The sequence below is a fragment of the Elephantulus edwardii genome, unplaced genomic scaffold (genome assembly GCF_000299155.1).
Source record: "Elephantulus edwardii isolate Elephantulus edwardi_28Jun2011 unplaced genomic scaffold, EleEdw1.0 scaffold00131, whole genome shotgun sequence".
Classification (NCBI taxonomy): Eukaryota; Metazoa; Chordata; class Mammalia; order Macroscelidea; family Macroscelididae; genus Elephantulus; species Elephantulus edwardii.
In genome coordinates this window covers 8,124,033-8,147,217 of record NW_006399881.1, presented here as the reverse complement: position 1 = coordinate 8,147,217, position 23,185 = coordinate 8,124,033, and the positions used below count along the sequence as shown (strand labels likewise).

At 41.7% G+C, this 23,185-nt stretch overlaps 1 protein-coding gene across 9 annotated transcripts in view; it reads right to left on the bottom strand.

The window, feature by feature from the left end:
• GPR64 (G protein-coupled receptor 64) overlaps positions 1-23,185 on the bottom strand; it is a 79,243-nt gene that overhangs the window by 38,457 nt on the left and 17,601 nt on the right. For 2 of the 9 annotated variants that reach the window (XM_006893800.1, XM_006893808.1), the window contains exons 2-8: positions 16,098-16,133; positions 12,057-12,104; positions 11,927-11,950; positions 7,878-7,916; positions 4,983-5,024; positions 2,806-2,859; positions 825-880 (exon numbers count right to left, since the gene is read on the bottom strand). In XM_006893800.1, coding sequence (XP_006893862.1) covers positions 825-880; positions 2,806-2,859; positions 4,983-5,024; positions 7,878-7,916; positions 11,927-11,950; positions 12,057-12,104; positions 16,098-16,133 — 299 coding nt within the window. The remainder of the gene's footprint in view (positions 1-824; positions 881-2,805; positions 2,860-4,982; positions 5,025-7,877; positions 7,917-11,926; positions 11,951-12,056; positions 12,105-16,097; positions 16,134-23,185) is intronic. The other 7 variants (XM_006893801.1, XM_006893802.1, XM_006893804.1 and 4 more) reach the window with 7 other exon arrangements.

Genomic DNA, 23,185 nt, shown 5'->3' with positions numbered 1-23,185 from the left:
TTCTTCATTCCAAGGGCTCCAATACAGAACACTATTAATAAGGGAGTGCAGCCAGGGTGCTCCTTAGAAGAGAGGACAGCGAGACCTCATCTCACCTACTTTATTAGGCATCTAACAGGAGAGGCCTGACCCTGGGAAAGGACATCACGCTCGGTAAAACAGGGTGTCAGGGGCCAAGAGGAAGACACTTAACAAGGTGCACGGATGCAGTGGCTGCTACCACGACTGTGAGGATGACTCAGGACCCGGCAGGGTTCCACTCAGGTGTATGGACGGTCACTAGGGGGTCGAGCTGACTGAACGGCACCCAACAACATTAAAAGCTTGCTGCAAGAAAGTGTCCAGGTTTCCAAAAAGAAAACGAAACTAAACCAATCCCACTGGGGAAAGGGAAGTCTGACAGCAATTGTCTGTCTTGCCAGCACTCATTAACGGGGACATAGTAGGTGCTTAGGAAAAAGTTACCAAAGGAATAAACCACGAGTTTGGCTGGGATCTTCTGACGCACTTGAAGTTAAGGGGTGAGCAGGACCAACTCCTGGAGTCAATGCATCCTACTGCCCGCTGTTAGAAGTTTCTAATGCAAGTTTAAATTTTAACTGGAGAGAGAATTGTATCATATTGAGATTCTTATTTAACAGCAAAATTAGTGGAAACCAAAATACCTTAAACAAGGCTTCTGGAAATATGAACTCATACTTTATTTAAAGAGGATCGCACAAGAGACCATGATATTATACATAATCTGCACCTTAAGCACATCTTTAAATATACACATTTTTCACTTTTTTCAAATCGCAGTAGGAAAGATCTTGAAAACCTACCTGGGTGACATTGCTTTCTTCATGATGCTGGAACACTATCTCACCTCTGAAAAACGCTAAAAAGGGTTTTCAAAAAGAAACTTGAGACCTCTCGCCTTAGAGTAATACAACTTACTATTTTATAAAGTTTCACTGAGTCTCTTTTTTTCTGCATATTTACTTTTTCCCCGCAGCAAGTAACTCAATGATTATCAATATAATTTTTAAAAAATATGAATTCTGAATTTAACAAAGGAATTCAAACAGAACCATAAGAAAGAGAAGACACGAATTTCTCTCTCACTCCTCCATTCTCCAAGCTCATCCAATCAGCCTTGTTGAGCTCACACTGAGGCTCTTAAATATGTTGGAAGCGTGACCAAGAAGTCACCACCTTTTGACCTTCAGCCTAACTCTTCTGCCCAACTCTCAATTTCTCCACCAGCATCCAATTCCCTTAACGAGCTCACGCTGGAACCTGCAAGAAGTAAGGGTTTCTAGTTTCTGGCAGGATATTGTGGAATTTCTGGTGCCAAAAGAGTTAGCTGGTCCCCTGATGAGTATGTTTTCACCAGACGTGAAAACAAACAGTCAATTCAGTCACTTAATTGGGGAAAACATTACTCCAACCAGCTTTCTGGCATCTATCCTCCAAGATGACCAGTTGGCTTTGGGTTTTTTTTTTTTTAAAACGGAATGTTCACTTTTCAAACAGCTATCAAACATTGTGTAGACACAACATTGAACTAGACATTCGTCATTAACCCAAACATACATGAGGCACAGAAATAGTGGAATTATAGGAGATTCAACAAGGAGAAGGGTAAGAGAACCAAGGAGGAGGAAGAGAAGAGTTACATAATTTATGAGAATGAAATGTATCCAGTAAGTTTTTCTTTCTTGATCAAAATGAACTAAAATCTCACTTTCTATATTCTACCTGGGACAGGATTTTATCAGTGGAAAAATCATATGAACAAGTCTCACATTTATTCAAATAGAATGTGTTTGTGGAACATTCTTACAGTAGGAAATTTTCTGGTCTTCTAAAACAACGCAGTTTGAACTAATTTTACTTCAAATACCTTACCTATATTTTCCAAAGTATCGAATATGACTAAACCATCAAAAGGAACAGAATCAAGAACTAACATTTCGCTCACCACTGTCCTTACATTGCTGGAGTCCTATTAAGCCCCGACCATTCGGAAAGACCTGGTTCCGCTCATCTTCTTGCTTTCCGTCCTCTCCTGTCCAACTCTGACCTGCCACACCATGCTTTCCTGTTTTTCACATCTGCTCTCGTTGGGTTTAACAGGGAAGGGAGCCCAGAGAGCCAAACCAACGTCAAAAACGTGGTTGCTTCATTCCTTCTGGCCATGGCAAAAGGGAAAAGAGTCCCATTTTTTTTAAAAATAGCATATTCTCAAGAGATTTCCATCTCAACTTTTAAAAATAGTGGGAAGTCTTAATTGGAGGTGGCAAAAAAGACGTTATGAGCTCTACTGGAATACAAATCCAACTAAAGCAGGTATACATGAGGTTTCAGCATCCTGGCAAAGTGATTCGTCTTATTCTTAGCAAAAGACAAATCCTATTTCTAAGCTCTGACACTTAAGGTTCTATGAAAAAGCCTGTGCATTTTGTGAGGTAAGCTTTCATTAATTGTACATGATAAGCGTATACATTTTGTGTATGAATGAACTCACACTAGTAACTGAAGATATCAGTTGTGCCTTAGTTAAGGTGAAAATGAGCTTGTGTGTGGCTTCATGTCTCATATTAATGAACTTCATCTATCACCTCACTAGACAACGAGGACACATTTTACCTACATATAAAATTTATTTTTGGTTTTTTTTTAGATGTCTTTAGTAGCCATATGGTATGAAAGGAAGAAGATCAGAGAGGCACACACCACACATTCAGCATGAGAAAAATAAGCCATCTTTTCCCGTGGCCTTAATGTATCCAGTAACTCGTAACATACACCAGAACTAACCTGAGCCATTGCAAATAGATGACAAATTGCAGATATTTCTCTGGGGTTTGACTCCTGCAAAGAAATCATAATGCAGTCAGTTAAGCCTGTCAACACTTGCACCTATACTACAATGCAAAGAGAACTTACAAATTCAGGCCGAAGATATTATAAGCAAGAGCTGTCTGGAGGAATCCCATAAAGACTAAAAAAGGGAGTTTTCCTTTCTTAGCTGGTCAACCATGGGACTTAATTTACTGTAATTTTTCAGAAAGTAAGCTCTCTGATCCCCAACTCCTTCCTAAATTTTTTTTTTTAATTCTTGACTAAGACTTCACCTGTCCAGCATAAAACCAGATCATGAGTGGAAATCAAAGATAATGCCTTTCAATGCATGAGTGCTTATTCCTAGATCTTCCTTATCTTCCTAGGGACTGAGTCTGTGCATGTGTTAACGCTGCTCTTACTTTATTATGCAAATACAACCTAACACTAATGCCAGCATATTTCATGTGGACCAAAATGACACAATTCTAAACCTGTTTGATGAGCAACTATTACATTCTACTGGCTTTGGGGGCTCTAGACACAGACCCTGCCCTCAAGGAGCTCACAATCTAGTGGGTGATTTTGTTTACCTCGAGTTAATTCTGACTCATGGTGAGCCCAGGTGGGCAGAGTAGAACTGCTTCCATGGGTCTTCAAGGCTGTGACCTCTCAGAAGCAGATTGCCAGACCTGTCTTCCGAGGCGCCTCAGGCTGATGCAGGCCAGTAAATAAAAAGTTATAGCAATGAGAGAATGATGTGATGGCCAGGACAACAGACCACATAAAGCTGCAAAGGAGGCAAAGATGAGTGGGCAGGAAGTGAGCCCTGTTAGAACAAAAAGCTTCACACATACACAAATGAGAAGACTTTCTCCTTTGGATAGAAGAAGTACATCTCTCCTCTGATTCAAAAAGAACACAAGGATTACTCCTCTAAAAAGCTTTTCACTGTTAACTGCAAGGCCTCAGAAGTCTCTGATAAATGTCAGGGGCAGAAGATAAGGCAAGAGCAAACTGACAAGGCAATAAAGTCGTCATGTTCAGGGACTCTTGAGCCTCATTACTGGATCTGGTTTGGTCTGCATTGGGGGTACAATGACTGGTTGCTACTGAATTTCCATTGCACATTACCACAAGTCAGTTCTCCTCTGTGAGAAAGCTACTTTAGACACAAACGAGCATTTCATTTGAGGGAGTGCATGCGCTACCGTTTCTGTCAGAATGATTTCGTTGACTTTTAGCGAGTAGACTCCAGCCTTCGGCTGAGGTTCTCAGTCTTTGAGAAAACGGAATTTAGGCGCCCAAATTACCTGACATGTAGATTTCTGTACTGTTCCACACCAGTGCTATCCACATCAAAAAAGAAATATTTCATTTAAGGCACACTTACAGAGAGAGTTTCTTTTTAAAATATACACTATGTAAATATTATAGCATATATAGAGGCTAGCAGCTACGTTTTCAATGTTCTTTACAACTACTGGTCTACTGTTTGCAAGCTTGTCATTCTATAATCTTTCACCCTTCCCTAAACCAGCTGCACCTTCATTTCCAGCCACAATATGAGCATGGCTGTATTTCAATACAATTTTCTTAACGAAAACAAGAGGATAGTCTAGACTTGCCCCACAGGCCAGTCTGCCAGCCCTTTTCTTCTAGAAATCAACCAAAAGTCTTATGACATTTATATACTGTATGGCAAGTCTTGCAGAATAGACTGGCAGGTAAATCCCTTCTTTGATGTAAAAAGAGGCAGTGGCTCACTCCTCCAAGAACCTTGTCTTCCTTAATTGCATCTTATCTAGAAGTTCATTAGTACCAACCCTTCCATCTCCCACACTGCTTAAGAAGCACTCAGATAAATCCTGTCTTTATCTGCATAATGTTCACGTTCATTATGCCTGTTTGTCTTGTCTCCACCCACAGACTGGACCGTTCTTGAGGCCAAGGCACTGTGTCTGGTCATTACTACATAGCCTTGAGCATCTAGTACAACTCCAGATACCCAGTGTATAAACACCTATTTAATTAAGAACAGATTTTCTTTTTAAAAGGCAGGAAAATGAGAACTAAAACACAAATGCTAGCCACTTACTCCATTTCACCTGAGTTACAAGAAAGAAAGTCTTGATATCGATAGTAAGTCATACCTGATGCATTGAAGGTTTTTAATATAGTGATTTTAGCTTTTTCTGCAAAGAAGCAATTTAGATATTAGAGCAGAACAGTTGCTTGTTTTTTTTTTATTTTTCAAAAAACAAAACAAACAAAAACACCAATTTGGCATAGTTTTAGTGAAGCTCTAAGAAAAACAGTATTGGTCATCTCAAGCACAGAACGAACAGGAATACTACGTATGGATCACAGAGCATCAGCATGGAAGCAGGCCTGGGAGTTAGGCCCCACATTTACCCAGCTGGATCACACCCATTATCCGTCCCATTGCTTATGAAATTCTACTTCTATTTCTAGGCGTTGCTGCTAGACAAATGAATGTGTAGAATCATGTTCCTTTTTAGGCCCTTTAGGGGATAGCTTGTAAAAGGCAAGTAATTCAGAATAAAAATTCCTATACTCTGCAATCAACGAAGTATCCTGTTCTTTTCATTGGGGCATAGGACAATATTATCCCATTAGCATTGATGAATAAAATTATCCTCAGAGAGCTCAAGATCACCCAACCACAGTCATAACAATAGGCCTATAACAGAATCAGGACTGTCTAAAGTCTATGACTCACAGGCAATGAAGGAAATCTTAGGGGTCTCTCCCCAACACACTTAGGGGACAGAGCCTAAGGTTCATTCCCCAGATAGTGGAGGACTGGATTAAAAAATCCTTGCTGTAAGTAAGGGCGATTAGAAGAGGCTGTGTTCAGGACACAGATCTGCCAAGGTGCCGTCTCTTAGGATGGACTGGTAAATTCTGAAGAGTCTCAAATCTTAGAGACATATGTGAGAAAAACATCATACTGGTAGTTTCTGAAAAGTCTGTGTGATTGCGAAGCTTTGTTTCAATATGTGACCCCCGGGCAGTGATGGGCAGTAACTTCTCAGTAAGGCTAACAGCATTTTATATTATAATTAAGAGTCCTTTAAATACATAATCTGTTTACACTAATGCTTTCCTTAGCAAATAAAACACAACTGTAGAATGAACTTGTGGTTATAGAAATAACTTGATTACTAGTGAGATTCAACCCTAACCCTAACCCTAACCCTAACCCTAACCCTAACCCTAACCCTAACCCCCCCAAAGCATTGCAATAAGGTCTATTTGAAAACAGAATCACTTATAACATCCACTATATGGCACACAAAAGAATAATGGTTGTCATCATTAATTGTAAGGACTACTGAAAAATACTTAAAATCAGTTAAAAAAGACAAGACACAAAAACATATGTAAACTATGAGTATCTTGTAAAGGACTTTGTTGTTGTTGGGTACCATCAAGTCAATTTTCAACTCACAGTGACCCCATGTGTTACAGGACAGAACTCCCCCACGTGGTTACCTAGACTGTAACCTTTATAGGAACCGATCACCAATTCTTTTCTTCCATGGAGCCGCTCGGTGAGTGTAAACTGCCAATCTTTTAGTCAGCAGCTGAAACCTTCATTGGTGAGAGCCACTGTTGTTAAGTGCTGCTGAGCTGATTACAGCTCATAGCAAATCTATGAACAGATCTGAACCTTGCTCTAACCTGTGCCAGCCTCACCAACTCTGACTTTCTTGAGCCCATTGCTACAGTCACTGTGTCTGTCTGTCCATCTCCTTGAGTGTCTTCCCCTTCCACACTGACCCTCCACTTTTCCAGGCATGGTGTCTTTTTCCAAAGACTAACCCCTCCTAACAAATGCCCAAAAGATGTGAGAGACAAAGCTTCAGTATCCTTGCCCGCTAGGGGCACTATGGCTGCACATTCTTTTGGCAGACCATGGGATTGGAATATATACAGAAACACACACAGGGAGCTCTGGTGGCCTATTGGTAAGGAGCTGTGTTGTCAACCCAAGGGCACGCAGTTTGTTTCAAACCCACCAGCTGCTCCATGGGAGGAGGATGGGCCATCTCCTCCCATGCGATTTGCTGCCTCTGAAAGGGTTTTGGAGGTCTGGAGGGTCTGACTTGGCAGCACACAACAACAACACATATACAGGTATGTAGGTTGTGTGTATATGGGAGGGGGCATGCTGCTGGCACAATAGTTAAAACGTTTAACTACTAATAAAAAGGCAGGCAGTTCAAACCACTAGCTGCGTTGCAGGAGAACAATGATGCAGTCTACTTCCACAGAGATTCATAGCCTTTCTAGGAAACACTGTGGGACATTTCTACTCTGCTCTGTCCTACAGGGTTGCTATAAGTAGGAATGAAGTCAAAGACAGTGCATTTGGTTTATACATTTTATATACACACACACATGCACACTCTAGTGGCTTAGTGGTAAAGAGTTGCATTGGCAACCTGAAAGCAGGCTGTTCAAATCCACCAGCTGCTCCTCAGGAGAAAGATGGGCAATCTCTTCCCATGCAACTTACAGCCTCTGAAAATTCACTGGAGGGTCAGCTAGGAGTAGATTCCAACTTGATAGCACATAACAACAAGAAGTATATATATATTTACATAAAAATATAAAAATATACATACAAAAAATTATGAACAATAATTACTCTTAAGAAGATTTCTATTTTTTTCTGTATTCTCTTTTTTCTTTTTTTTGGGTCAGTCCAATACATATTACTACTATAATCAGGTAGATTATAAATACTCTTTTAAATAGAATGATATAGCCATAACAGTTGAGAAATTTAGGAATATGGTGAGGCCAGAACTGAAGTTCAACGTCAGTAGAATACCAAAACCAAATTCCTTTCCATCCAGTCAGTTCTAGTCCGATCCCCAGTGGCCTCACGTGCTAAAGGGGGGATAAGCCAGGACTTGAGGTGAGCAAGGAGAGAAAAGAAAACTCTTCACTAGTACAAATGTAAGCCTCAAGAAGCCACAGAAACAGTATCAGATTTAGAAAGAACTTGGTATTACCTGTTTTGTTTAAAGTAGATAATACGCTTGAAGTAGCATCTGAAATAAATAACAAAAATTAGTAGAACTCCCAGCATGTTTAGCACATACATATATTCCTAGGTTCCTTAAACATTTCACCTTCTCTGGAACTCAGGAGAAGTTAAGAGAGGTTTGCTGACCGCTCTCTCACCGCTATCCACCCTCTGAACCCTCAGACAATTTCCGAGCAAGTGTTCATTCACTAAGATAGTGTTTCCTGAACTTAGTTATGTATCTGACACAGAGCCAAAAGCCAGTGGCTGTCATGAGCCCAAGTGCGTCAGAGCAGAACTGGGCTCCATCGAGTTTTCAATGGCTGGTTTTTGGGAAGTAGATTGACAGAACTTTCTTCCGAGGTGCCTCTGGGTGGACTTAAGCCTCTAACTTTTCAGTCAGCAGCAGAGGAACTGTTGTAATTATTTATTCTATATAAAGTAATATCATTATTATATTTAAATGAACCCATATATGAGTTTTAATATCTGGTTGCTTCCCCCTTCCCCCCAATAAAAAGAGTTCTGCAAAAGTCAACTGACATTTCTAAATTCACTTATCTTGCCACTAATCACCCTCTGACCCACGGGGGCAATTCCTAATCAATTCCCCCAACAAGATGGATTGACACAGTGACTGTAACAGCGGGCTTGAGCATGGCAAAGATGGTGAAGATAGCACAGGATAGGACGAGGTTCAGATCTTTTGTCCACAGGGGCGCTAGGAGTCATGGTCGACTCAATGGCACCTAGGAACAAAGAAGCCATTGTGGCACGGTGCATAATGTATTGAGCTGCTAACTGAAAGATCGGTAGTTCAAGTCTTCTAGCTGTTTCTCAGGAAAAAGATGGGTAGTCCGTCCAATAAGGATTTACAGTATCAGCCATCTGTTTGACTCAAATCTATGAACCAGAATCTACTCAACAGCAGTGGGTTTCATTTTTATTTTCACTTCCTCTATTATAATGAATAGGAACTCTGGCAGCTTAGTGGTAAAGGGCTGTGCTGTCAACCCAAAGACACATGGTTCGAATCTACAAACTGCTCTGGGGGAGAAAGATGGGCAATCTCTTCCCATGCAATTTACTGCCTTTGAATACTAGAGGGTCAGCTATGAGATGGTTTTGACTTGATGGTACATAACGACAATTGCAATGAAAGTCCCTCTGGGAGATGATTTGTCCACCTTTAACTCTAACGTTAATACATTGTCCTATGGGTGCTTAGTACATTTTGATCTAATGATACATCGTATAAAACAGCAGTTAAGTAAATAGAGTTTAAACTGGGAGTTCTTGAATATTATACTCTATCAGTGTGTAGGCAAATCTCATTTTGACCTTGTTTAACTTAATATGCAATCCTAAATTTTACTTGGGATATAATTTTCTCTGATGAAGTTTTTGACAGTAAACACATTATCACACTTAAAAAGCAAACCAGGAAACATGGCAAATGGTTAAAAGGCTACTACTGCCAGAGCTATTTCAAAGACGAGTTCTTCACTGGTACTCGAGCATTCTGGTCTTTTTAGAACTATCTATACGGGGTTGAAGTAACCATAGAAACTTGAAAGAGTAGATGGGAATCTTAAGCAACACTGAGCTCACATTAATGATGGAAGAACTCAGAAAAGGAGGGCAAGAATTGGCTGCACAATTCACAGAATGCAATCAAATGTCACTGAACTCTACACACAGAAGCTACCGAATCGGCGTGTGTTTTGACAGGCATAGACTAAACGACAACAGCAAAATGAATTCTAGCAAAAAGTAACAGCACATAAAAAGGGCAACATCTGTCCCTTCTCGGTCTATCAGCGTGAATTATATCTATGATTGCTGTGTTCCTTAGTTGCCCCTGTTGGGTGCCTTTAAGTCAAGTATGACTCATAGTGACCCTATGAACAGCCAAGCAGGAACTTGTCCTATCCTGTGCCATCTTCTCGATCTCTGACACACTGGAACTCATGACTGCAGTCAGTATCAATCCATCTCGTCAAGGGTCTTCCACTCCTTTGCTGACCCTCCATCTTTCCAAGTTTGATGTCCCTCTCCAAGGATTAGCCTCGCCTTGGGGGTTTAGCTCAGTGGTAGAGCATCGACTACAAGGAATAGCCTCATGCAGCTACATGACCCAAGTCTTAGAGACCAAGCTTCATCATCCTTGCCTCCAAGGAGCACTTTGGCTGCACACTTTCTAGGACATATCTGTTCTTTTGACAGTCCATGGGATATTCAGTACTCTTCTCAAAGACCGATTCTTCTTCTTTCATCCCTGTTCATGGTCCAGCTCTCTGATGCACAGCAAATGACTGTGAAGACCATGGCCTCAATCAAGCACACCTTAGTCCTCAAACTAACATCATTGTTCTTTGGTATTTTGGAGAAGTCCCTGACTTGCCCAGTGTAACATGTCTCCTGATTTCTTGATTGCTGGTACCACGAGTGCTGACTGTTGATCCAAGCAAGACAAATCATTAAAAGCTTCAATCTTTTTCCCATCTATCATAATAGTAACTGTTGGGCATGTTGTGAGGACCCTTGACATGTAATCCACACCAAAGGTTGTAGTTCTTTATCTTGTGCAGTAAGCATTTCATATCTTCTTCATTTTCAGCAAGCAAAGTTGTGTAATCAGCATAATGCAGGCTGTTGATGAGCCCTCCTCCAATCCTGATGCCACACTCCTCTTCATAGAGTCTGTCTTCGTGAATTATTTGCTCAGCATAAAGATTGACTAGGTATAGGGAAAGGATCCAACCCTGAAGCACATCCTTCCTGCTCCTTGGCTGCCAACAGTATGATGTGACTTTAGTTTAGCTAACACGCTAGTAACAACGGTGCTACAATATGGTGAGGCTGGTACAGGCCAGGCCAGGGCTCAGATCTGCTGTTCACAGGGTCGCTATGGGTCATTCTCGAATCAATGGCACCTAACAGCAACAACAACAACAAGGTGCTAGTAGGCTTTTTCATTTGTCACATGACACCACTGTGTTCATTTATTTTCTTGAGTTTTCATTACAATTAGATTAAACAGATACATGCTCGCTGAGTGACTTTGGGATTACTTGTAGACATAACCAAATATTGGTCTGGCAGCCTTCGTGCCTTCTCCATTTCCTTTTTGTCTCCCATAACAAAAAGCTCTAACTCCTTAACATTCAATAAGCCATTTAACATTCAATAAACGATTATTGTGAAGACTGGCGGGGTCTGACCGCAGAGGGATGGGAGGCTGTCTACCCACAGAAGGGAACAGAATGTGCCTTCCTGTTTGCCTCCCTCAAATATCACTCAGTTTCTTGCCCTTTTCTCTCCCGTATTTTAGATGCCAGTTCTCCCCCTCAACCACCATTTTATACGACTTTTAAAAAATACAAATCATTATAAGGGGTATCTTTGAACGCACTGTGCCTCTAAAGCCAGGCTGAGCCGTGCTGGCGTCACTGGATGTACTTTTCAGATCTAAACAATCGGTCCCATAAAACTCATGGGTCCTGTGCTGGACAACAAGTGAGACACCCCAAATATGGTCAGGAATTTCTCTCTGCTTTTCTAGAACAGTTACTGGTGGAGGGCTGTTTCCCCTTCTCTCCCCTACCACTCCCAATAATCAAAATGCTATCATTTCCCCAGAAGTTGTAGGCAGCCCTTCATGGTGGCCCAGGGCACAATGGTGAGATGATTCAACTCTTCAGTTGCTAACCCAGAGCTCAGCAGGTCGAACTCACTAGCCACTTCCAGGGAGGAAAGTCTACTCCAATATCAATTATAGCCTAGACACCCGCCCCATGGGGGAGTTCTGCTCTGTTCTGTATTGTTGTTGAATTCAAAGTGACTCAATATCAATGATTAGTAAGGTGCATGACTGACAGTTTGCTTAAGTGAGGTTTTGCTTAGGGCGCATTTTAAAGTACTCAATGTATTCAGAAATTCTTTAGAAACAGAAACTTTCCACAGTGTTCATCCTCTAAATTCATATGAAGGGCTAGCAACTTTCATTTGCTTCTGAAAAAGAATTATTCTTACCATTGAGGCTTGTAGTTTCAACCTCTTTGGGACCCAAAGAGAAAAACAACACAAAAGTACAATTAAATCCAAAATCTTATCACACTGGACTAAACATAGGCTTAAATTTTTTTTTTTTTTAAAATCTTGCCTGGAGTACCATTGGCGAAGGGGACAAAACCGATATGGGTGGATTCAGCTGCAGGAGACAAAAAGAAAGAGACAAAATTGAACACGAATGCTTTGAAATATTTCTCAAATTTTAAAGTCAGAATTTTTAATTATGGGGATTAAAGGGGGGGATATACTAGCAGATCAATATAACATTTGGATTCATCTGTAAGTCTCAGAATTGCTCAGTGAGTATATAATTAATGAAATTGTACAAAGAACCCAAGGGACCCAAGGAACACGACAGTCTCATTTTCTAGATAGTCTGCTAGAACCTACACGGTGTTAAAGGATTAATTAGCTTGAAGACCCACACCAAAACATGGGAAATACTCCTTTCAAGATTTCTCCACCAGAGCATTCTAGAAAACGTCATGCTTTTAATAATTTGTTGGACTACAGCTATGGAGTATATTGGCATACTGGCTCCATTTTGCTATAATTACACTAAGACTCATCTTCTCACAGTGAACATGAGGACTAAAAAAACAAAAACAAAAAAACAAAAACCAAAACCAAACAAACAAAAAAAAACACACAACAACAAATACCACCTACCACTCAATAGTCTACAACTAACACAATTTCCAGGTATGTCATTTTAAAATATGGCTGCTATTTGGGCAATTAATCACATTATAAATGTGCCATGCAATGAGCTCACGTATGCTAAGAGGTTCAATCTACTACATACATTTTGCACGTTTAAATATTAAAAACAATCAACAGTTTGATTTTTTTTGTGACTAGCTAAACAAAGAAAAACTAACACCAACGTTCTACCACTGAGGAAAGTTGTGCAGCAGGAAACTCGCTTTTTAGCTGCTCAGGACATCAGGGCGCGTCAAGGCGCTTGGCTAGCCTGCCTCTTTTAGGTGGCTTATGTGTTGGCCGAAACACACACCCCCGTCTGTCTTACATTATTGCTTTCATATTTCATCCTTTACTGTCTTTCTATTTTTAATTACCAGGATTTTTTTTTTAAAGAAACAAAACCATTCCTGAACAATAAGGATTCAGCATGTGGATAAAGAATTCTTTTTCTCTCCTCTTCAGGCAGAGCAAAATAGTTTGACCATGGCTGCTTTTTTAATTGTTGTTGTTATGTGCCGTTGAGTTGCCTGCCACTCATAGTGACCATATATACAACGGCCCTAAACCGTGCTCTATCCTGTGCCAACTTTACTGTCTCTGACACACCTACCCCATTACCCCAGTGACTGAATCAATCCATCTCATTGAAGGTATTCCTCTCCTGCGCTGTCCCTCCCCCCTCCCAAGCATGACATCCCTCTCCAAGGACTGGTCCCTCCTTGCAACATGTCCAAAGTATGTCAAACGGAGCTTCAGAATCCTTGCCTCCAAAGAGCAATGTGGCTTCACCCTCTCCAGGACGAACCTGTTTGTTTTCCTAGCAGTCCGTGGTATATTCAATACTCTTCTCCAGCACCACAGCTCAAAGGCATCAACTCTCCTTCTACCCTCCCTCATCATTGCCCAGCTCTCTGACGCATAGCAAGTCATTGCACAGACCATGGCCTGGGTCATGTACATCTTAGTCTCCAGAGTGACACCGAAGGCGTTCCAGTAGCCCAGTGGTGAAGCACTTGTCTGCTAACCAATAGTTGGGGGCTGGAATGCCTCTGCCCTTCTGTTCCTGCAAAGATTACAGCCTAGAAAACCCTCATGGGCAGTTCGACTCTAACCACGGAGTCACTCCGACTCAGAATTGACTCAAGCACCCAACAACTCTTCCAAGTTGCCATTCAAAGAGGCCTGCAAGGCCACTGGTCTTTACTTTCCAGTTTGTACAGCTCAATCCCAGCAGGGCACTTAGCATCTAGCTATGGCCTAATGCAGTATGTGACTCTAAGCTCCATCTCCATCCCATGCAAATAGGATTTTGCAAATATGACACTAGGATTAAGTGAGCTGGTAGCTGGCTGCCCATTCTACTAGAAGAGAAATGCTACCCATTGTCATTGAGTTGGTTCTGACTCATAGTGACCCTACAGGACAGAGTAGAACTGTCCCATAGGGTTTCCAAGACCGTCATCTTTACAGCAACAGAATGCAACTGCTTTATCTGGAAGACAGGCTAGTGGGTTTGAACTGCCGACCTTTGTGTTAGAAGCCAAAACACTGCACCACCAGGACTCCTCAAGAAAAATACTGTAGTTAGTTTTATTCTAAAAGCTTTACAACTGAGAGAAAAGGATGGTGTGGAGTTCATCTTTCAATATGACTTTTCCTAGCCATTCTTTGACTTTGCTAGGTGGGTGGGAATATGCAAATGGGGAGTGTTAGCCTACCCACAAGGGGACTGGCTATCTACATTCCACAAGAGGACTGTCCACTCTCAACTATCTACATGGGGACTGGATAGTCTCACCAATAAATTGAACAGCTCTAGCTGTAGAATTAGGTCTTCTCTTGCTAGTGAACAAGAAAGAGACCTCTCCTGCCACCTTGCCACTAGGAAAAGAGTATCCATGACCAAACTAGAAACCTGACGTGAGATGGGGCTACCTTGGGAATCTTACACCCCTGGAACCAGAGCAGAGTCTTTGCCCAGTTTGTTAGATAACTGGGGGTGTGGAGGGTGTGCGCAAAGGCCATTATTCGACATTCCCACATTGCCCTTTGCCCTTTTTTGTAGTCCTGGATCTGAGTCTTTGCCCATTGCTTAACTCATAATCTTTATAGTTTTTATATATGGAATGTTTACTCTATGCCAGGTGCATGTTTATCTCATTGGGTCTTCCCAACAACTAAATGAAGGAGACACTGCTATTCTGTTACAATCTAATGAGGAAGAAAGCAAGACAGAGAAAAGCTAAATAACTTAAGAAATCACGTAGCTAGCCATGGGGATAGGAGAGCATGGTCATACTTGACAAATCATGCTTGAAAGGGTGGAGGGACAGTGAAAGAGAAGATGACCCTGGAGGAGATGCACTGACACAATAGCGGGGGTTAAAAGGGGTAGGTGTGTTGGAGACAGTGAGATTGTGGCTCAGGATAGGACAAGTTTCAGAACAATTGTGCACAGGGTTGCTATGAGTCACAGAAGACTTGAGGGCACATTACAACAACAGTCCGGGCCCAAAGAAGATGTACCCATGGAGCCTCAGTTTCCTTATCTGTAACATGAACATATTGGCAGGTGACTTTAGTGGTAAGGAGCTGTGCTGTGTCAATCCAAAGGCACTAGGTTCAAAGTCACAAGCTATTCTGTGGAAGAAAGATGGGCACTCTCTTCCCGTGCAATCTACTACCTCTGAAAACCCACTGGAGGGTTAGCTGTGAGTCGGTTCCAACTTGACAGTACACAGCAACAACAATAATATTTCAAGACTTTTGGGAATGAGAACACTAACAATAATTCTTTTTTAAATCCATAATTTATTCCTAGGCTTAGCCCACAACATGTCGTTGCTGTTAGTGGCCATCTGACTCACAGTGACCCCACGTGACAGAGTAGAACTGCTCTGTGGGGTCTTCTTTGCTGTAATCTTTCTGGGAGCAAACTGTTAAGTCTATCTACCATGTACTGGATGAGTTCAAACCACACCTGTCATTCAGTTAAGAGGCTAAGCGCTTCAGTGCTGTGTCACCAGGGCTCCCTGCCTGCATCTTGTGTATGATTGCTAATGACATTCCAGGTGGATGTTTGATGGTATAATTTGACATTTCTCATTGCCACTGAACTGGGTTCAAAGCACAGTGACCCTCTATCAAGTGTGAGGCTGTAAATCACAATGGAATGAGACTGCCCATTTCCCCCCCTCAGAGCCAGGACTGTATTGGTGGGTTCAAACTCTTAAAGAGGTGTCGCCTTTGGATTAACAGTGCAATTTACTACAGCAGCCCAAGCTCTGTAATTTGGCATAGGATAACTCAAGTAAGCTTTATGGAGGAAAAAGAATTTCAATCTATCTGGCCACACATCATATTGAACAGGGAAATTTTACAGTTGTATTTCCTAAAACTCCCCAGAGTTAGAAGGTAACAGTCTTACCAGATGGTGATAATGAACTGGAATTATCAGCATTTTCTGTTGAGGAAAAAAAAATTCCATTAGCTAAAAGTGATTAATAAATTTGTTTATGCATAAAATAGCGCACACTACATCTTTGCGGTGGCATGAGTGCACACTACATCTTTGCTGTGGCATGGTGGTGGTTCAGCGATAAAATTCTTGCTTTCCCGGCCGATATAGCCACGATCTGTCTCATCAATGAAGGTTTACTTGTTGTTGTGATTTTGAGCAAATTTCAGCTGACCTTCCAGATTAAGATGAACCAAGAAGAGAGGCCTGGCTATCAACTTCCAAAAAGCAACCAATAAAAATGCTATAGACCACAAAGTTGATGCATAGCAGATAATGAGGATGGTACAGGAACCAGTAGCAATTGGTTCCCTTTTGCCTTGGGTTTCCAAGAGTTGGGGACCAAAGTCACAAAAGCTAATAACAATATCTTCATGAGGAGTGGCTAGGAAATGGGCTATAAACAGCTACCAGAAGAGGGCAGTATGTGAATTTCTCATTTTCATCTGGTTGGTTTATCAGTCTCAAAACTCTCACTGCACACCAGTCAGAATGAACTCCTAGCTGACACTCCATTGTGGTCTGAGGCTGTAAATCACAGGGGAAGAGACTGCTCACCTTACTCCAAGGAGCCGCTGGGCGATTCAAACCAGAGACCGACCCACTTCTGGGTTCTCAGCACCACTCCCTATGGACTACGTCACCTGGCTTATCAGTGTCTTTTCAATTCTCTAAATAGACTTAATCTGGTAAAGCCACAGGAGCCTGGGTGGCATAGTGGTTACATGCTTGGCTGCTCTTCAAAGGTTGTTGGTTTGAACCCACCAGCTGCTCTGTGAGAAAAATGATGTGGCAGACAGCTTATCTCAAGATTGTTGCTGTTGTTGTTAGGTGCTATAATAAGGTCACACACTTTTATATTTAGGAATGGATGGGTAAATGAAAGGGGAAATGTCTGGTGTGAAAAAGAATGAATACAAATTTTATGAACTTTGTATGTAAACCGGTATAAAATTAAAAAAATAACTATTGTTTTAAAAAAAAAGAAGCTCAATTATCAGCAGTCAAAACTAGCCCAGGTGCTGATGGTGTGACCGTCAGCCCATCAATTACTCATGGGCAAGTTCAAATTGAGGCTGAAGAAAACAAAAACAAGTCTGCAAGAAACAAAAAACGATCTTGAGCTTATGCCACCTGAATTTCAAAATCATCTTAAGAACAGGTTTGAAGCATTGGCCACCAAAGATCGAAGACCAGATGAGTTGTGGGATGACATCAAAAGACAGCCAAAGGTCTGTATAGAGAGAACCTCGGAAATCCTATAGCGTGGTTATATTCTATCATGGGGGGTTGCTATGAGTCAACATTAATGCAACAGCAACAGGTGTTTTTATAACTTTTTATTTTTAAGGGGGAAAGCCAGCTTCTCCATCTCTAACTAGTTCATGATATAGTCAGTACATTTTGAACTAAAGAAATTATGAATAAGAATTTTAGTTTTTCACTGATATACTTACTCTCCCCTTTTACCCACTGCGCAACCCACCTCAGTGGCTGTAGTCTATGGGCAAGGAGGTCGGACAATGGCTCGGGGCTATAGTTTGTTCTGGCACTGGGGCTCACAGGGATGAGCCTGCCATAAATCCAAGTCCACGAAGGTTGACTAATATGTTCATTACAACTTAAAAGAAAAGTCAATGTGGTCAACTGCATGAATTAAGCTTCTATAAACTATGTTGCTTTTTACCACAGACTTTCCACCTGGCAAGCCAATCCTTTTTTCTTATGAGTTAAACTAGATCAAACACCATTGGATGTGTAAACTACAAGAGCTTCTGTGTTGCCTACTTTAGGAAATGCTCCAATTCTTTTAAAAACATTTTTTTTTGCTATGAAAAACATTGCATGCATACTGATGTAGCTTCAGAAAGCCAAGATGTACACAGGGATGTGTGTGTGTTTGTATAAAAATCATCCACTCAGTACTAATTTTTTTTTTCTAGACCATTAAACCATTTCCTTCAGCACCATTTGTGGTGTCTGCATATTATTTCATGGATAGGAGACACCATCAACTTACACACAAATTTCCTTTGAATGTATGCCTCGCTGTACATAACTTGGCATAATGGCCAACAATGACGTCATAAATCTTTCTGGCTGAATTTTGGCATAAAACTCCATGCATTTTGGTTGCCAAACTGTCCGATGGCAAACTTCAGCCAACGGCTACTAGGTCTTGGGGTGCTTCCTCCCCAAGCCCTCGCGCACACTGTGTTACCTGAAAATTTTTCTTTCTTTTTTTTGTAATTATAAAGGAATAGCCATTTCCATAGTGGTATCTTGATAGATGATTAGAAGTTGAGCTGCCAACTCTAAGGCAGGTGGTTCAAACACACCAGATACTTACTTCGCAGGAAAAAGAAATCAGTCTCCTCTTGTGTGACTTACAGCCTCTGAAAACCCACTGGGGGATCTGTTAGGAGTCAGTTCTGACTCGATGGCACATCACAACACTGCTGCATGTTTGGAAACCACAACTACACGAAGCAACACATGCAGCTTGCAGCAGCTCATTCTTTTGAAATGGTGGTAGGGGACTGCTTACTTTCTGGGATAATTAAAATCATAGTGCTGCTCGATAGCAGGGCCGAACGAGAGCTCAACGTAGCCAAGCAAGCAAATGGAGACAACACAGGCGTGTGCCTTAGTGCCCTAATTTAATAGAGCGGGCCTTTTCCTAAACCTCTATCCTTCAGCAAATCCCTCATGTTCCTTTACTATTCCACTGGTGAAAGCCTGTGTTGACAGGCATTTCATTCTAAAAACACTCTTAGAAGCACCAAAGGGGCAATCAGTCACTTGCACTTTGAATCAAAACCCCACTGCTGTCAAGTTAGTTTCAACTCACAGAGACCCTCCACCGGGTTTTCGACGCTGCAGTTCATAACAGAGAAGACCTGCCGTCTTTCTCTACTGGAGCTGGTTAGCAGCACAACATGGACTATACCACCGGAGCCAGGCGAGTTCCCTTGATACTCTGATAAAGACCTACCATCGGGGATAATTAATATTCAGTAAGGGCAAATAATTAATCAATTAATTACTCATGATTGATTCTGAGAAGAACCCTATCGGAGGTGCAATGGAGCCAAAGCCTGGCACAGGCAGGGGGAATTAAGGCATCGGGGAAAAGGGGTGGCAAGATGGTAGAGGGCAAATGAGGCTAATACTGCTTCCTTTCTGATTCTGCCCAACGCCTCCCTATAGCGACCAATAGGTCCAAGTGTTCCTGTTGTTGTTGTCATGTGCTGTCGAGTCGTTTGCGACTCATAGCGACCCTATGTACAACAGCCCTAAATCCTGCTCTATCCTGTGCCAATCGCACTGCCTCCAACACACCCATCCCGATTACCCCAGTCACTGAATCAATCCACCTCATAGAGGGTCTTCCCCTCCTGCGCTGTTCCTGAGGGCGGCTAAATCTTTTGACAAGCGCTATATCACCCACAGGGCAAGGGGCTGATCTGCGTTTCATCCTTTTGTTTGATATTAGAGGAAATAGATGAATCAGGGGTTGCAGGAAGATTAGAGCAGAGAAGTTTCCTGAGAAACCCCTGAAGTTGGCCCATGGACTCACAAATCAAGAACTAAAGCCTGATCAAATCAAAGATCCAGGACTGGACCAGGCCAGTGCACGGGCAGAGCTGACAAGGCACATGGAACTCAGAGTTCTGGTACTCCCAACAGCAAAGGCAGCGTGCTGCTCTGAAGGCAAATAAAGTTCTGGTAAATAAAGCCAGAGAATTTTTGTTGTTGCATCGGATTTTTTCCTCCCCTACCCCTAAGCATTTTTTTTTTAATTTTTAGCAGCTAAATTGCTTAGTGAATAACATTTTATTCACTTTTTTCCTCCCCATTATGATGCTGCATGCATCACTCACTCTGGCCCAACAGAGGGATGTCCCCAGAGGCCTTCCATTTTCCTGACTGGGCTGATGTTTCTCTTGGGCTCCCTTCTAACTTCTCATTTGTTACAACCCAAGAGGTGGTCGTCATTTCCACTGAGTCATATATTCACACTCCAAGCCACTTTTTAGGAGACAAAACATTTCCATTGTTAAAAAGATCTCCTAAACAAGGAAAGAAAAAGCGTTTCAACTTTCAGATTTTCCTTTGGAAGCCTACAAAGAGCAAATGTTAAAGCATTATCCACTTACTGGAGTCTCGATTAAAGTCAATAAATAAAATAAGTGGGATCTGTCTGTAAAATTTATTCAATACAACACCCTAGTGATTTTTCAAACCCCCGAAACAAAGTCCATATATTCTAATTATGTTGAGCATGAGTTTGGCATACGCGATAAGCTTAGAATGGCAGCCAGGGAAACTGGAAACTCAAGAAACTGATGTAGTCTCCCTACCTCACCCCCCTGGGGTGTTGCTTCAAAGCATTTCTACCTTCCAAATTCCAAGCCTACACGGCCAAGTGTAGTCTGAACCCTACCACGTGAATGGTCCATGTTATTGCTTGTCCAATATAATATATCCAAGGGTTTGGCTCTCCATCACTTCACAGTGTTTGTTAACTCGATAGTAGTGAGAGATGCCAAATAAATTAAGCTGAAAACATCAGTGTATCAGCATGCCTTGATTTATTGTGCTTTAAAGATATTACTTGTTTTGGTTTTATATTGAAGGGTTGTGACAACCCTCAAACAAGGCATCAAACAAGTCTATCAATGCCAATTTTCCCAATATGTTCTCACTTCTCACTTCACATCTCTGTGTCACATTGTGGTAATTCTCACACCATTCCATACTCTCTCCCAAGGCTGCGGCACAGTTCACAGATCATCATGTAGTGTAAACATTATTTTTATACTCACTTGGAAACCAAAACAATTCGTGTGACTCGTTTTATTGTAATACTGGCTTTACTGCGGTAGTCTGGAACCCACCTCACAGTACTTCTGCCGTCTGCCTGTATTAGTTTCCTGTTGCTGCTGTAACAAAGTGCCATAAATGTAGTGGCTTAAATCCATATGAATTTGTTATCGTGGAGTTCTATAGGCCAGAAGGCCAGTATAGGTCTCAGCAGATCAAAATCAAGGGGTTCACACAGGCTGTCTGTCTTCTTTTCCTGAATCTTTGGGGGAGAATCTATTTCCCACTTACTTGAGTCACTGGTAGATACCAGCACCTTGCAGTTGTTGGACTGCTTGCTGGCTAAAAACTGAGGGCCGTTTCCTGATTTCAGAGGTCACCCACATTCCTTGGCTCATGCCCCTTCCTCCGTCTTTGAAGCCAGCAACAATGGCTAGGGGACTGCTCACACTCCCTCTGCTTCACTCTTTCCATTTCTCCTCTACAACTGAAGACTCAAGTGATTACACTGGGTTGACCTGGATAATTCATGATCATTGCTTCTTCTCAAGGACCTTAACTTTAACCACCTCCGCCAAGTTCCTCTTGCCAGATGGTTGTTATTTGGTTTCATCGTGTCCCTACAGCACCTTTGAGTTGGGTGGACTTGAACCTCCAGCCTGTCAGCAGATGAGCAAGTTATCCATTTGTATCTTTCCCCAGCAGAATGGGGGGCGGGGGTGAGATGCAGAACGAATCTGAGAGCAGAGGCAAGATGGCCTAGGTAAAATCCAGGGAGAAAAGACTTGAGACTCTTTCCTAAATGACTTCTCTTCAGAATCTGAAGTTTGCCTTAGTAGTTCCCATTACAACGCCCAGCAGATATAGTATTTGACAGATCTTAACAAGTGTCTGCTAAAATATCTACTCAAATCGTCTAAAGAACAACATATATTGTTGGTGGGACTGTAAAATGGTACAAACATTCTGGAAGTCAGTCTGGTGCGTCCTCAAAAAGCTGAACATTAAAAAAAAAAAAGAAAAAAAAAAGCTGAACATAGAAAATCCTTATGGCCCAGCTATTTAACTGCTTGGAATATATCCAGAGAAAATGAGAACTGAGGTTCCAATGCAAACTTGTACACTAACGTTCATAGCAGCATTATTCACCATTGCAAAAGTATGAAAACAGCCCAAATGTCCAACCACAAACGAACAGATTGAGAAATTATGGTACATTCATACAATGGAATAATATACAACACGCAGGAGCAATGATTTTGTAAATTATTATGTAACTTGGGAAAGACTGGAAAGCATTATGCTGAGTGAACTAACTTAGTCCCACAAGGACAAATACTGTACCATTATTGTAGAATGAGTATGAAGATACAAGAGGAAGGGAGGGTGGAAGTAGAGGGATGAGGATGTGAGTGAGGGATTAATCATGGGACTGGTACAATTTGATGCAGGAGGGGTGAAGGAAATTGGAAGAATCTGGTCTGAAAAACAAGTATTCTAATTTTGTAAATAAACTAGTATAATTTAAAAAAAATTTTAAACCCCTACAACATTTAAAAAGTGCAGCCATTGCCTACAGTGGTGACTCCAATCATGGTGCCTCTGTTGACTTTTCCTCTTTCACCAGTGTCCTCCTCTCCCCAGCCCCTCACTCCTGCTCCCTGGGATCACCTCCCAAATAAACTACCTGCACTCGCGTCAGTCAGGGCCATGGCTGGGTGGTTCTGAATTTTCAGTTCTCTCTCCTCTACTTGGCGCTACGGAAAATGGAGACTTCAAATATACAAGGAAGTTCTCCTAAATCTGTGCCTATGGTTAATACTAGTAAGTATTTCCTTCCAAACAACAATGTCACCCTCAAGTCAGACAGGAAAGAGACAGGTTTTATCACCTAAGGGGAAATCTTAAAAGGCGACTATTACACTTCAGAACAAGCTATCAGATGAAGCCAAAAGGACAGCTTTTGCCTCAAAACCAAGGTCAGAAAGTCAGAAAGGGCAGAGAAGAAGGACAAATGGGAACAAGGAACCCAGGGGAAGGCGAGAAGTCTACTGTTACATTGCAGGGACTGCACCCAATGTCACAGAACACAATATTTATGAATTGCTATACTAGAAACAAATGAACTCTGTAACCTTTTATCTATATCACAAGAAAATTTCTAAGAAAAT